Here is a 13,966-nt window from a genome sequence, read left to right as displayed (position 1 = left end):
GTATCCGGTGAACACCGGAGACTCCGAACTCAGTGAAGATTTTCATAAAGAATTCTGTGTCCGTGAGTGAATGTGTCTCTCAACTGGGTGGTTCTAAAGGATCTCTTGAGCATTGAGACACTAGCCAAGCAATCAAATCCATCATTCTAAAAAAGGCGTCTATCCTAGACTCAATTTCAAAAATAAAAGAATGTAAACCCTATCTAGTACCCTTCGTTGATTCTTCATTTGTTTCGGCGGGCGTCAAACGTCATTTATCTTCACAACTAATGCTTAAACCTGTTCATCACTCGAAAAGCATGTTAGTTCTTTAATTGTTTTGTCATCAATAAGCCAAAACCCACTTAGAGGGCCTAGATGCACTTTCAATATGTCTTCCCACCATTGCTAAAAACATATGTATATTTTTCATCTTTCTTAGAATCTGTATTGACCTTTTTAGGAGTTCTCTTACTAAAATCAGGCCCAACAAAGTGTTTAGCTTTATTAGCACTACTAGGGATAGACACAGACTCTACCTAAGGAGTTTCATCTTCAGGAACTTCCCTCTCAAATAAGAAATAATAAAAGAAATATCCATCTGGCATTGCTAAGCACACTTCAACAACCGCAAACACTTTCTTAACATCCCTACATCCAATTTTCAACCTTATAAATTCCTGTTTGTAAATGCTAACTTTATCATTCTCAAGATTTATACCAACCAGGGACCTAACATAAGCAAGGACAGTCTTAGACTTGCTTTCATGTGGGATCCTTCTAACGCTAAACTAAGTAATTTGTAGGGCACCCTTAGCTCCAACAACTGGGTTCCAATTAGATACCTTGATCTCAGCTTTAGCCCTCCTCATACCCATGGAAGTGAAGCGAGACCACTCCTCTATCTTCTTAGCATTGGGGAAACACTGCGAGTCTGACCATTTCTTTGCATGTCATCTCCACGTGTTACAAAAAATATCTTGAAATTATTGTTCTATCGGTGGGCCGTAGCAGACCCTTTGATAACTGTAATCATCACAAAACTATCACACTTTTTTAAAGCCATAGCATTCAGAACATTCTTAATAAAGAAAAACGCTTGTTCAGCAATTTGTGTTCCACACATAAGTGCAACAAATTCCTATGGCTAACGATCTGGACAAAGCCTAGACCCATGTCCCTCACAGCGACACCTAACACGTCTAACATATTTAGAACAATCCCTTGCCAAATGATCAAAAGACCCGCAACTAAAACAAGCCCTCACTTCAAAATTAGACCTCAAATCTCTACCCACCTGAGAAGAAAAAGCATGGGATTTTTGTATAGCCTGAAGGGGAGGAGGGATTACTTACAACTTGCAACAACGGTTTAGTCTCCAAAGCATCAGAATTCATTTTATGTTCCCCTCAAGCATCTTGATAACCTTGATTGCACTTAGATCTCATCGCAGGCTGGTGATCCAATCAACCTCAACTTGTATCGCCAGAAACCAAAGCTCAAGGATCATGATCTTGGTTTTTATTAAGCGAAGAAGAATTGAAGCCCTGAGTTGGATCTGGATTAGCGTGAGTACTAGAACCCACAGGCTGCCATGAATGATCACCATCCGAACGCCTGAAACCACTCCGAGCAGTTGTACGCCTATCTCCATGGCCATATCCGTTGGATCCAAAACCATCTCTGCTTGTCCCCCAACCTTGGCAACCCGGCATGACAACCAGAGTAGCGATCTGATGTCAACGCGGAGGCGAGGCTACCACCTGGGAGAACGATAGCGTATCTCACGAGATGGATCCCCCCCCCCCACTAGATGAAGTAGAAGAGGAACCAGGTTTCCAAAAGTGGTGAAGAAGTTTCTAGAGGGAGGGATTGAGAGGAAGCGGTTCAATTGACGGATTTCTAGGGTTCTTCGTAGCTATCGGCGCAAGAACCCGCACCTCTTCGCATGGAAAACCTAAAATTGCCCTCCAAGGACTGTCAGGACCCACCTGCAGGGACGTAGATGGCATCCATGGCGGACCAACCTAATCCCGTGGTGCACACCCATGGATTCTGGGGAATTTCCGCGTGTTCGCCCATGCCACTTCTCATGCACCTATTACACGCGACCATAATCAAGTGAAAGGTACAAACCTGAGGGCTTCGCACAGGAGATGGAACCGACGTGCAACCGTCTTGCAGTACGTCACCACAGATGGGAGAATGGTGGCCGACAGCGGTCTCCCTGACTGGACTCGAGGAGCGTAACCGTCTCTCATTCTCCGAGGTATCATCATATATTGGTCCCCGGGCGATCCCACAACACTATCTCTTGCCGTGAAAAAGTCAGTCTCAAATAATTATGATCGTAGGGAGTATTTATGGAGTTGGCTGTAGACAAGCCAAAGACTATCTAGTTTTATAAACTGACTGTTGCATTGTTGACATATCTAGTTTTATAAGCAATCAAAAGTGGTCTATTATTGAACATGCTCTTGCAACCTTGCTAAGGCACTACCAACCATCCTCGTTGCTCCCATCGTGGTTTGCAAGGTCACCGAGCACACGTCAGTGACCTGCGCTGCGCATTCAAACTCGTGGTGCAGATGGCTCCGGACATGTTCGCCTGTGATCCTTCGGCTTCACCGATGGATGCGGACACTGGCAAACTGGTAGCCAGCAGTCGAATCGCCGGTTTACGTCAATCCAGTCGCCGACGACTGAGTTATGCACCCTTTTCATTCAATTACACATGAAAACACCAAGTTAATTGTTCTGCTCTCTAGCTTTGAGGTTTACATGTGAATAAGGATGTTTAAAAGGGTGATTGTGCCAATGCAATTATGCACGTAGAGATTTTTCTTGTGTGTACCAAGTGAAAGGTCTTGTTTTTGTGCAGTACCTTTTGCTGTAATACTGCATATATGTAGCGAAACGATGCATGAACACGACGAGCTAATCGCATAGCACTCGCGGCTCGACGATCCCGAACCAGGAGGCGTGGCTGGGATGGCTCCCATGGTTTTCAAGAACCGATGCAGTGCATCCGCTCCACGACCTCGGCGGCACCACGAGTGGTGTCTTGAGCATGCCATTCGAGCCCGACGCCTCGCGGCGTGCGTGCCATGGCGAACCATCGTCGTCGCTTGCAGTTGTACGTGCGTAATGTCTCGCCCGGCCAACAACAAGCGAGGTGGTCTTAATTTGCTCTCGCACATGCCGTTGGAGGAATCCCCATCCCACATGGTACTTCCCTCAATGTTGCTGAATCAGTAGCTCCCTCAAGAACTGGCTTATATGGTTGGTGAAGTTGGTTGTATCTTTAGCCGTTTGGATCAAATCTAAGTTTATTTATGTGTCTTACTAAGCTGATTTTTTTTAATGATAAACGGTGTATCTGTCGATATAGATACGTCTATGATAACTTTATCAATCTTTAAGTTTTGTATTTCTAATTTTTAGCAGATGTTAATATTGTGTGAGGGCGTGTGTGGTGATATGAGTGTATACGAATTATACCGGTGTTTTTTTTTAAAAAAAGAAAAAGCTCCGCTACTCACATGCATGATTGAGTGACCATATCGCATGCGTGATTGTAGCGCGAAGCTTGGGGAACGACGTGACGGTACAAGGTTTATGGCAGTTAAGCTTCATAAATTCAGAATCCAGGGGCCATGTGCGATGCTGGATCCAAACGGCAGCTCGTGCATTGCATTTGCCCTCTAGCTAAACCGCGTGTGCATCACGCATTCACAGCTCCGGTAGCTCACCTCTGCTGCCCTTGCGTGCAGCATCGGCACGAGGCCAGGTCGAAGAACGGAGCAACTCGAGTCTTCCTTCAGATACGTGTGAAGAGAAGACCATGTCCACGAGTAGTCGGACTCGCTTGGGAGATGAATCCGAGGGACCGGACGCGACGGGATCCTCAGTAACCACTGCCCTCTGACATTGCGTCAGAGGAAATGCTTCCGGACCAGACACGCCGCTAAAGATGCGTAGATAAAACCTTTGGATCCGACGTCTTGAAGACAGATTGAAAATTGTAAACGGGATCAAGCCTCACTAAAGTATCAGCTTTATTAAAGAAAACGATAACAAAAACCTGATCCGTAGACAGGTGGGCAACTGGAGCATACAATTGAGATGAACACGATCTAGAGAGACAATAAAATATGAAACTTTTTATTCTGGACCACACTTTCTTTACAACCACATCACCGACTTCACTGACTCTACTATTCAAAAGATTGGAACAAAAGTAAAAATTTACAGAGCTGAAATACAAGCACCAGTCAGCTGCCGGCGCCACAGCAGAGCAGAGGAAGCATCCAGTGGGTGTGATGTAAGCTTTGGACAAAAACCCATGGTCAGAATCTCCAAAGTCTAGGAGACGGGCAAAACAAGATGCAGAGAAAGCGGGGGTCAACGGCAGTAGACGGACACCAACAACATCAACGAATTAAATAGGTCATACTCCAGGATCCGTCGATAAGTACAGTTCCCTTTGCCTGGTAAATATGACAAGTCGACGGAAAATTTTCACCTGGGTTTTCCTTTTACCACAAGGAATCAACTTATGAAACCCTTCTCCCTCCGTTCTCCCAAAGAGTATAAAACAACTAGACAGTATTCAACATTTTTGGGTCTGTCCGTTTCCTCTGCAAAGGTCGAAATGATGCGCTCAAGAGGCAGCCTTCGACATATCTTTGCTGGATCTGTTGTATTTCATGTGGCTCTGGACCAGATGGCCAGCGGCTTGGGCAGAGATTAGTGACAGCTCCGCAGCGAGGACCGCACCAGCAACCACCGCGGCCAGGAGCCTTGCGTTTGATCCTGGGGATTCCCTGTTCGCGCCTTTGACGCCAAGCAGGTCCAAGCAGGCAGACTGTGAGGCCAGCTGAGTACCTCCACCAACTGTACCAACCTGTATTTCGGTTACGACAACACCTCGTCAGTTATAAGTAATGGATGGCCAGAAGATAATGACACTAGCAAACACTCTTCTGCAAGTGTCCAGTGTAGGCAGATGCCTTTCTCGACAATAGCAAATAGAACATTACAGGATTAAATAACTAATAAAACAGATATGGAGTTGATATTGCCAGTGATTGCTGATTATGAAAACAAGAGCAAGTGAACAACAATGGGAAGTGTTTTTTTAATGCAAATTGCTCGTGTAGCTATAAAAAATTAATGGCCCATGATGGCATAGACATCATCTATTCTGCAGCACATATAAGCATAGCTAATCATCTCCCTATTCCGAATTTTTTTCTATTAGTGTAGTTCTTCCAGCATCTTCTTAGTGCTTAATGAAAAAAAATCATGTATTAGGTATACTGGTCTTATATTGAAATTCCTAGGTTCTATACAAATTAAAACGAAGGGTTGGGTTAGCTGGAAGCAATAATGTTAGTACGAGAGTACCTGCCCCTTGATGAGGTCAACAAAATACAAAAAAGGGGCATTTGCTGGGTATCAATACTCCATTATACCTATTCCAAGAAGACTATGGCATCTAACTGTTTCAAGTAATCAATAATTCTAAAAAAAATACATGCATGTTAAATAATCAGGGACCACAAACTAGGCGAAGAACAAAATCATTAACATGAGACAAAAAAAAAAGTAGTGTAAAGAACATTCATCAATTGGCACAGACTAATATGATATGATTAAATCTCAGTTTAATATTATGTCATACCTCAATAGATGGCATGGTAACAGAGATGTGAAGGTCTTTGCCATCATTTACAGCTTCCAACATTGTAATGCACTGGGAACTCTCCACATTCTGTGCAGGGTCCTGACCAGTGGCAATGAAGATGGCTGCTACAATGTTGCTTGCATGGGCATTGAAACCCCCAAGAGCTCCAGCAACAGCTGAGCCAGCAAGGTTCTTGATCACGTTCAGTTCTACGAGTGACTGAACGTTTGTCTTGAGAACCTTTTTCACAACATCTTCTTTGATTATTGCCTCACAAACCACGGATTTCCCACGCCCATCAATCCAGTTTACAGCAGCTGACTTCTTGTCAGAACAGAAGTTACCTGTTTTATTACAGGGAATGAGTTAAGAAAACATAAGGCATCAAAGATGTGGGAAGAGAATGGTTTTTACTCATATATCATGTTAATTGATATATACAAATACAACTGTACTTCGAAAGTAAGGGGGGTCAATCTAGTGCTACTAACTAACACGCTGCAAGTAAAAATTCCCCCAAAAAACCGTAGATTCTATTTTCCCTATCTCTCTCATAGCATTAATCAGTTGATATTTTACACTTAGGTCACTTCATGCCTATGCTGTTGGAAACCAGCTCACTGATATGACTTGTGCTATGTCCAAACATGAGTAAATGTATTATTTGGAAACACTAGAACACAGTGGTTGTCTTAAAAATCTTCTGTTGAGTGAATTCTCCTTCTAAGTACTAGGACTTGAACTATTCATGGCATCCAGGTGGAGGAAATGGACAAAAAGGTAGCCCCAACTACTACAAATGAGAGCAACTAAAGTCAACATCAGTTTATGCCGAGTACTCGAGTGGTAAACATCAAACAGATTTTGCAATTATATCGACAAATTTTATGTTTCGCCTGTCACTTTTCTAATGCCATAACGAGCACTCAAGCAGGGGTATCTAAATTCAATGGATAAAACTGTCTCATGCCTAGATGAATCACTGTCTATCTGAGTCAGATAAACAGTATAATAGGGATGAACTTTTAAGAGAATTTTCCCACCTGTTTCCTAAATTTGAAAGTGCTTAAGGTGGTGGTGCATATACCGCAAACAGAAACAATGATGAGCATGTGCAACCTAACAATCAGTTATGTTAATTGAAGGTTCTCATAAAGCCAACGTTTATGTCATGTACAGGGTATCCAAAATTGACACTTGACAGAGGAACAACACTAAGCAGATTCGCAACACAGTGTTATCCAAAGTTGACACTTAACAGAGGAACAACACTAAGCAGATTCGCAACACAGCAGACTGAGCTTCACAAATAAAGTTTAAGAATTTGTCGACATGGGAAAAACCTGATATACTGATGACATCCATATCAGGGAAGTCATCCTGGAGGTAGTCCAGCACATTCTGGACGCCTTTGGAGACCATGTTCATCCCCATGGCATCCCCCGTGCTGCAGCAGAACCTCACGTACAGGTTCCTCCCTGCCATCGCGCACTTCACCCCCTGCAGCCTTGCAAATCTGCTCGACCTAAATGTTTCCCAAAATAGCTCGGTCATCACATCGACCTATGGTCAAAAATTGAGCAACAGTACAAGCAATTATGGGTTGAAATTTGACAGCTGCTGCTGTTCCGATGGGGACTGATGGCACAGAGACGTAGATCCGCACTAGCATAATGTCGAAGTTGAGCGCGTGGGGCATGGGTTGAAAGGGACAGTGAGACGTTGGTTTGGAATTTAGTGTTCTTACCTGTTGAACACGACGGCCAGGGTGTCGAAGTTGGCGGGGTCTTCCAAGAAGCCCTTGAGCTCAGCGGCGCGGCGGGCAGATGGGAACCGGACGGCCGGGGCTCGCGTCATCCCGTCCCTGAGCACGACGCTGGAGGCGCCGCCGGACTCGGCAATGGCCTTGCATCCGCGGTTCGTGCTGGCGACGAGGCAGCCCTCGGTGGTCGCCATTGGTACGTAGAGCCGGCGCCCGTCGAGCAGGAGCGGCCCAGCGACGCCCACCGGCAACTGCACGTACCCCACCGGCAGCTCGCAGCACTGCCCGAGAATGGACGCGTAGTCGAACCCGTCGAGCGGAAGCCCGTCCATCTCCCTGCCCGTGATCCGCCGCAGCGCCTCCCGCCGGATCCCGGCTGCCCGGCGGCAGTCACCGAGCCTGGTCTCCAGCACGTAGGACGGGATCTTCCCGGCCACCACCGCGGCCACGATCTCCTCGTCCTCCTCCGGCATTTTTTCCGGCGCGGCGGCGGGGTTCCCCAGCAGCGCGCACGGGGCCGGCGCGGGCGGCCCCTGTGCGTGGGCGCCCCCGCGCGAGCGGGAATCGATGAGGAAGTCCTCCTCGTCGTCGCTGTTGGAGACGACGGACTGCACGAAGGCGATGCCGAAGAAGCTGAGGAGGTAGATGAGCGACGCGACGAGGCCGCAGATGGCGACGATCTCGGCGAGGCCCACCACGTGGAGCGGCGTGGAGGAGCGGATCTTCTCCCGCCACCGCCGCATCAGGTACGCCAGCGACACAGCGAACAGCGCGGAGAAGATGAGGTTGGTGTGCCGTATCGGCAGCGGCAGCGCGTCCCCGGCCTGCACCCGCACCCGCTCCCGCTCCCCATCCCCACCGCTCGACCGGCCCCGCGGCGGCACCCTGCGGCGGACCTCCATAGCCATAGGGCGGTGCTGGGCTCGTCGGACCTCACTCCCCGCGTCGGAGGGGGTTTGGCTGCTTGGGGATTTGGGGAGGAGGGATGGATCAGATCCGTCGAGCCCTTTTAATAGCTTCGGCGCCGTGCCTGTGCTGCGGCCGTGAGCCCCCCGGACTCGTTGACAGCCTGGCCCCACACGCGTCGCGGTGGGCCCGGGGTCCTGCCTGTCTTTGGTTTGGTTTCGATCTGCCGTTGGGGTTGATGGTTTCTTCTAGTGCTGCACTTGTGTTTCGATCTGCCGTTACGTGGTTTGCAGGGGCCATGCTCTGTGTACACGTCCCGGCGAGGTCGCTACCAACGAATCTCGGTGCCGGCACTACGTGTCCAGTGTGTGGTTAACAGGTAGGAGTATATGCTGTTAGTACCACAGGCTAACATGACTACGAGCAGCGAAGTAACGAAGGCACCAAGAGGTTGATCTTATTATTCCTCCCTCCTCACTTTTATCTATTTATTTTTCTCCTCATTCTCTTGCAAAAAATAGAGAGGGTTTAAGAGTTGGGACTATTGGGGAGTGACAACTGGTCGGGCGCTTGAGCCCCCTCCTCTTGAGATTTGCTGCTGATGACTAGTATATTTTTTTTAAAAAAAAGAGGGAAGGTATTTAAGTGTTATACTAATAATCTGGTGTGAATGAACGGCATGAATGATCTCAAAATTTTTAAAGGACTAGATAGAGTTTTTGCGATGTCCTCTTGAACCAAGATAAAAACCGTATAGTAATCGATAAGTGCGGAGAGAATTAAGGTATGTAGTGTTGGCCATTTTGAGATACTAGCAAGGTTACACACATGTGAAATCAATAATATTATAACAGGAGCCAAAATAATTCAATTAAAAATAATTAAAAAATAAAAAGTTATAATGTATCCTAAAACTTCTCAACTTAAGGTAACTAAAATATACATATCTTTTCACATAGAAATGAAATAACACAGAAAGGAAAAGACAGAAGGTCAAGCTATCCTCTAATGTGCAGCATGGCAAAGCAGGCTCAGAGTTAGACGCAACTATATAAGGCATGGGAGGTGATTAGTTGTTACTTAGAGGAGAGGATCAATGAATTTGATCACGTTCTGTAATTAGTGAGGATAAGGAATTAGTAAGGTCCATGTACGAATTTGAGCCGTATGATTACAGAACATAATCAAATTGGTATTTAGACTTGTGAACGGCTCAAATTCGTACTTAGACCTCACTGACTATGTAACGTAATTAAATTTCTTGATCCTCACTAATTAATCACTAATTATATAATGTAATTAAATTCCTTATCATGCATAACTCTTGCATGAGCTTTTCATTACAGAACGTCCGTGAGTCTTAATTATTATACATAACTCTTGCAGAACCTATCCAATAACCAGAATCAAATTCCTTGATCCTCACTAGTTACGTTCTGTAATCAAAAGTTTATACATAACAATATAATTGTTATATAAGATATATATTGATTATAGTTATTGGATATAGATGAAAAGAAATAATATTGTATTAATATGTTTTCATGTTGAGCGTCTATTAATTATAGGTTTTTAAATTGATTAGAAGTTTTCAAACAATTGAGAGTGGAGTAGACAGGGGACTAACTTGATTGTGAATCATTTAATTATGTAAGATGTACTGTAGATGTCATTTAGATCTACCATAACTCGTTTATTTTATAGGAGTATAAATATAGATATAGCACATGATAATTTTTCTAGTTTCTCTTTTCCAGAGAGAGAAAAAAGAAAGAGCTTGTATTTTGTAAACATGTATAGCACTGTGAAGAGAACTAAGCTGGTTCCCTCAAAACAAAAAAGGAAAAAACTAAGCTTGTTCCAACTTAATTTGTACCCTGACCTTATCTAAACAGTGATTTCAACGACGTCAACAACATGTGATTTAGGTTTTGGACCGATTAAATGCCTACAGATGAAAGCCCAACCCAACAGTGCCTTTTAAGCACCACTAGATATGGTTTTGTCTTTACTGGGACTTATGGAGATTTGTATATATTGGATTTCGTAGTATACTCTTTAGTTTGGCTTAGATACACGAGATACCATCTCGCTTCCTTGGAATGGATTAATGCGAGATAAAAAATTCAGATGCATGCATGCGAGATAAAAAAATTCAAATCTTAAGACTCTTAAGATTTGACCTCCATAAATCGGAGACTTGACGCTAACCAATTTACGACTATTTTCTCTCTTCTCTGACCTACATCCTCCGCTGGCCAATCTTGGAAAGCAAATTCATTCTGTCAAAAAGATTCTGTAAGATCTTATTCAGTCATTCATCCCATAATTTAATGACTTAACTCAAGAGAAAAGAAAGAATAAATATATATCATCACATAGAAAAGAATCTTTCATATGACAGGATATTATAAAATTTACTTCCCCAATCTTACTTTCCTATGTAGCTACATCAATCTGCTATTGTCTGTATCACCATAACCAGGTCGTCGAAAGTCGCAACATGAGCAGCAGGCCCATCGGTTTCATTCATGAATCGAACATTGCTTTCTACTGAATCGTGGACTGCAATTAACCATTCAAACACGAATCACAAAATTTGTGCAAATTTTACATGTCTTCTACACCGCAGCTAACAAAAGTATAAATAAATAGTATAAAACACCCCCACGTTCGAGGTCTTATCCTCGTGTTGTAACTAAAATCTACAGTACATGTATGTTTTCTTTGAACTTAACGGTCTTTAGTCCAATAATACCACTCACTGGTAAATAGCGAAATACTTCTTGTGAGTCTCCACTATTCAGTTATGTTTTTTTTTTTTGCGACTATTTAGTTATGTTTTGATGTTTCCTTCCATTCATAAGAAGAAAGATGTTATCTTTTTGCTCCATGTCGTAGGTTCAAATCCTGCCGAGCTTGATTGTGTTCTTGTTACGTCGAATCAATTCAAATATAGGTAAATCACTCTTTAATTCATGAAACCGAGCACATCTTATCCAAAACATAAAAAATGAAATATGTTCGTTAAAAATGAAATGCCTTATCAGCATCTTTTCTCTTTCATATAGTCTTATTTCGGACCAACAAATCTAATTCCATATCAACTTTCACTAAGGAGGCCAGAGGCAAATTCGTTCACGGTCTGTAGGATCAACACCATTCGAAAGTTAGATGGCCTGTCCCGACGATTGGTCCACCATAATAAGAATCAATACCAGGATCTTATTGTATTACAACTTGAAGAAGTGGACAAAAGAAGCTTGTGAAGGCGAATACATATCAATTTTACATCTCCATTGTTATCTGCTACATTTAAAATGTGAGCAGTAAGCAGTGGATATCCCCTTTTTGGTAAAGCCGGTGGCCCTTTTGGGGAAGCAAATTCTATAGGACTTGTTCCTATAAAGATTCTCTTCCCCATGATGGCACGTGTCCACTTTCTCTTTCCTTTTCAGCATAGTCATTGGATCACGAGATGGACGACATAGATGAGGTCTCATAAAGATCTTTCTGAATAGAGTCCTATAGAATTTGCTTCCATCTTTTAGTGTGTAGTGAACCAGGCCATGGGGCTTGCTTTATCGCTCCTACAACTCACTCTCTCTCTCTCTCTCTGTGGCTATGTCCCTTCTAGAACTGTTGTTTTTAGCAATTGAAAGTTGGGAAAATAGCTTAGACAGCACATGGTGTTTTGAATTCCTATTCTTATTTTGCTTGCACAACCTTTTTAGGTGGACGGATTTTCCATCTCCAGGGGAAAAAGACTATTATGTCCTACCAGATAAATTCCTAATTCGCCTTTTGTCACTGAAGAAGCAACTTGGGTTGACTTATACAATGTTATGTATCAAGAAAGGACATTGTTTTCATGTCATTCCTCTAATTTCATTTCAAAGTAGGGTAGGGAATTGATCCAATATGGATGGGAAGCTGATGAGTGGCCGTATTCGACCACCTCTTTATCTTATGGCTAGTTCCTTGAGATTCTGGCATTATCTTCATTTTGTTCTGGATTATAATCCCTAATGAAAAAAATTAGCTCCATGAGCAAGGTGATCCTCATATGTAGGTACATGGAGGTGTGGTGATCGCATATGTGGCAGAAGTGCCTGCTTGGTATGGCTAAACACTTCTCTTTTCTTATTTTTTATCCATAATTCTTGGTAATGGAATTTCATAATAATGAAATAAAAGATGTAATAATACGGAACACTAAAGCCTACTATTTGAAAAGGAATAGTTCTAGAGGTATCGCGAAGAAATGAGAAAAAGTCTGCAAAGTCTTTCATTGACGTCTTGGTGGGACACTTTATCTGTTTATCTTTTTATCTAGCCAAGAGAAACCATGAACCAGAATAGAAGAGCACCTCACAATTCTTAGATGACATTAGTCGAAGCAAACATTTGTAGCATTTGCGTAGAGTTTGGGTGAAAACCCCTTGCTCTGAAAAAACTAACCAATAGTTGTCTAGCTTAACACCGACGGTCTATTTAGGGTTCAAAACGCATAGTGGCCTCGTTATCGACACATCTGGTCAGAGGACCAACCTGGGTTTTTACAAGCATAGGCGGGTCCTGGAGTGCTCGTCGAATGAATCACTTTGGTAAAAAGGAAAATTTGAGAAACAAAACCTATTATATGGGAATCTCAATCTTGAAGGAAGAGATTGACGATTCCAAGTTCTTTCTCAAAGTATCATTTTATCCAAAATATGAGAGACACAAATCAACCTACGAACACTAGGCTTTCTGTTGCTCTATGTACCCAGAAGTTATGGGTGCAACCCGAAAGTTCTGAGTAGCTAGAACCTCCGGGTGGTGCTTCAAGCAAGGGTGCTTGATTTGCTTTTTAAACCAACCCAGATGTTCCAGGCTGGCCCGGAAGTTCCAGGTAGCTGGAACCTTCGGATTGAGTCCAGGCTAGGGTGCTTGGTTAGGACCTCAGTGCTGAACCTGAAAATTCCGAGTAGTCAGAACCTCTAGATTCTTTCCGGGTCTCTCTGTACAGACTCGTCTAATGTTAACTTGTTTGACCATCCCTGGCAAAAAAAAAAAAAAGACAAAACAAACTATTTGACCATCACCATCGTTAGTTAATAAAAATAAAAAATAAAAATAATAACGGCGCAAGGAGAATGATACATAAGCTATAGTTCTAATACGTGGATTGCTAACTTACACGTATTTCTATTCATGAATAATTATTTAGGGATATTTCATTCCTTCAAATCTATCTGTACAGACCCGTCCCATATTAACTTGTTTGACCATCCCTGACAAAAAAAAAGTTAATTTGTTGGACCATCCCCGGCAAAAAAAAAAGGACAAAACAAACTATTTGACCATCGCTATCTTTATCTTTAGTTAATAAAATTGCCCATCTGGTCTTGCATACTGTGTGGTCAACACCTCGATCATTCATTTGCTCATTTCCTTCTCAGTGGTCATTGCTGACTTTATACGCGTGCGCGATGCACAGCGACGTCACATGATCCATATCGGCATGGGCATGGCAGTATCACGATTCGGGGCGCCACAATGTTGAAGACAACGGCGGCGTACGTAGTCTCGCCGTCCTCGGTTCTTTTTGCACGTCGTGCAATCGATCTCTAGCTAGCTTCTTCTAC

At 43.4% G+C, this 13,966-nt stretch overlaps 1 protein-coding gene across 1 annotated transcript; it reads right to left on the bottom strand.

Moving 5' to 3' along the window:
- Positions 1-4,116: 4,116 nt before the first annotated feature.
- LOC133897642 (3-hydroxy-3-methylglutaryl-coenzyme A reductase 3-like) lies at positions 4,117-8,365 on the bottom strand. The gene is made up of 4 exons (XM_062338434.1): positions 7,416-8,365; positions 7,012-7,193; positions 5,666-6,012; positions 4,117-4,885 (listed from the first exon to the last, which is right to left on the bottom strand). Exons 1-4 carry the CDS (start codon positions 8,336-8,338, stop codon positions 4,643-4,645), a joined length of 1,695 nt encoding a protein of 564 aa, XP_062194418.1. The 5' UTR covers positions 8,339-8,365; the 3' UTR covers positions 4,117-4,642.
- Positions 8,366-13,966: the final 5,601 nt, after the last annotated feature.

This window comes from Phragmites australis, chromosome 17 (assembly GCF_958298935.1).
Source record: "Phragmites australis chromosome 17, lpPhrAust1.1, whole genome shotgun sequence".
Lineage (NCBI taxonomy): Eukaryota > Viridiplantae > Streptophyta > Magnoliopsida > Poales > Poaceae > Phragmites > Phragmites australis.
The sequence above is the reverse complement of the archived record's forward strand: the minus strand, read 5'-3'. Positions and strand labels throughout refer to the sequence as shown.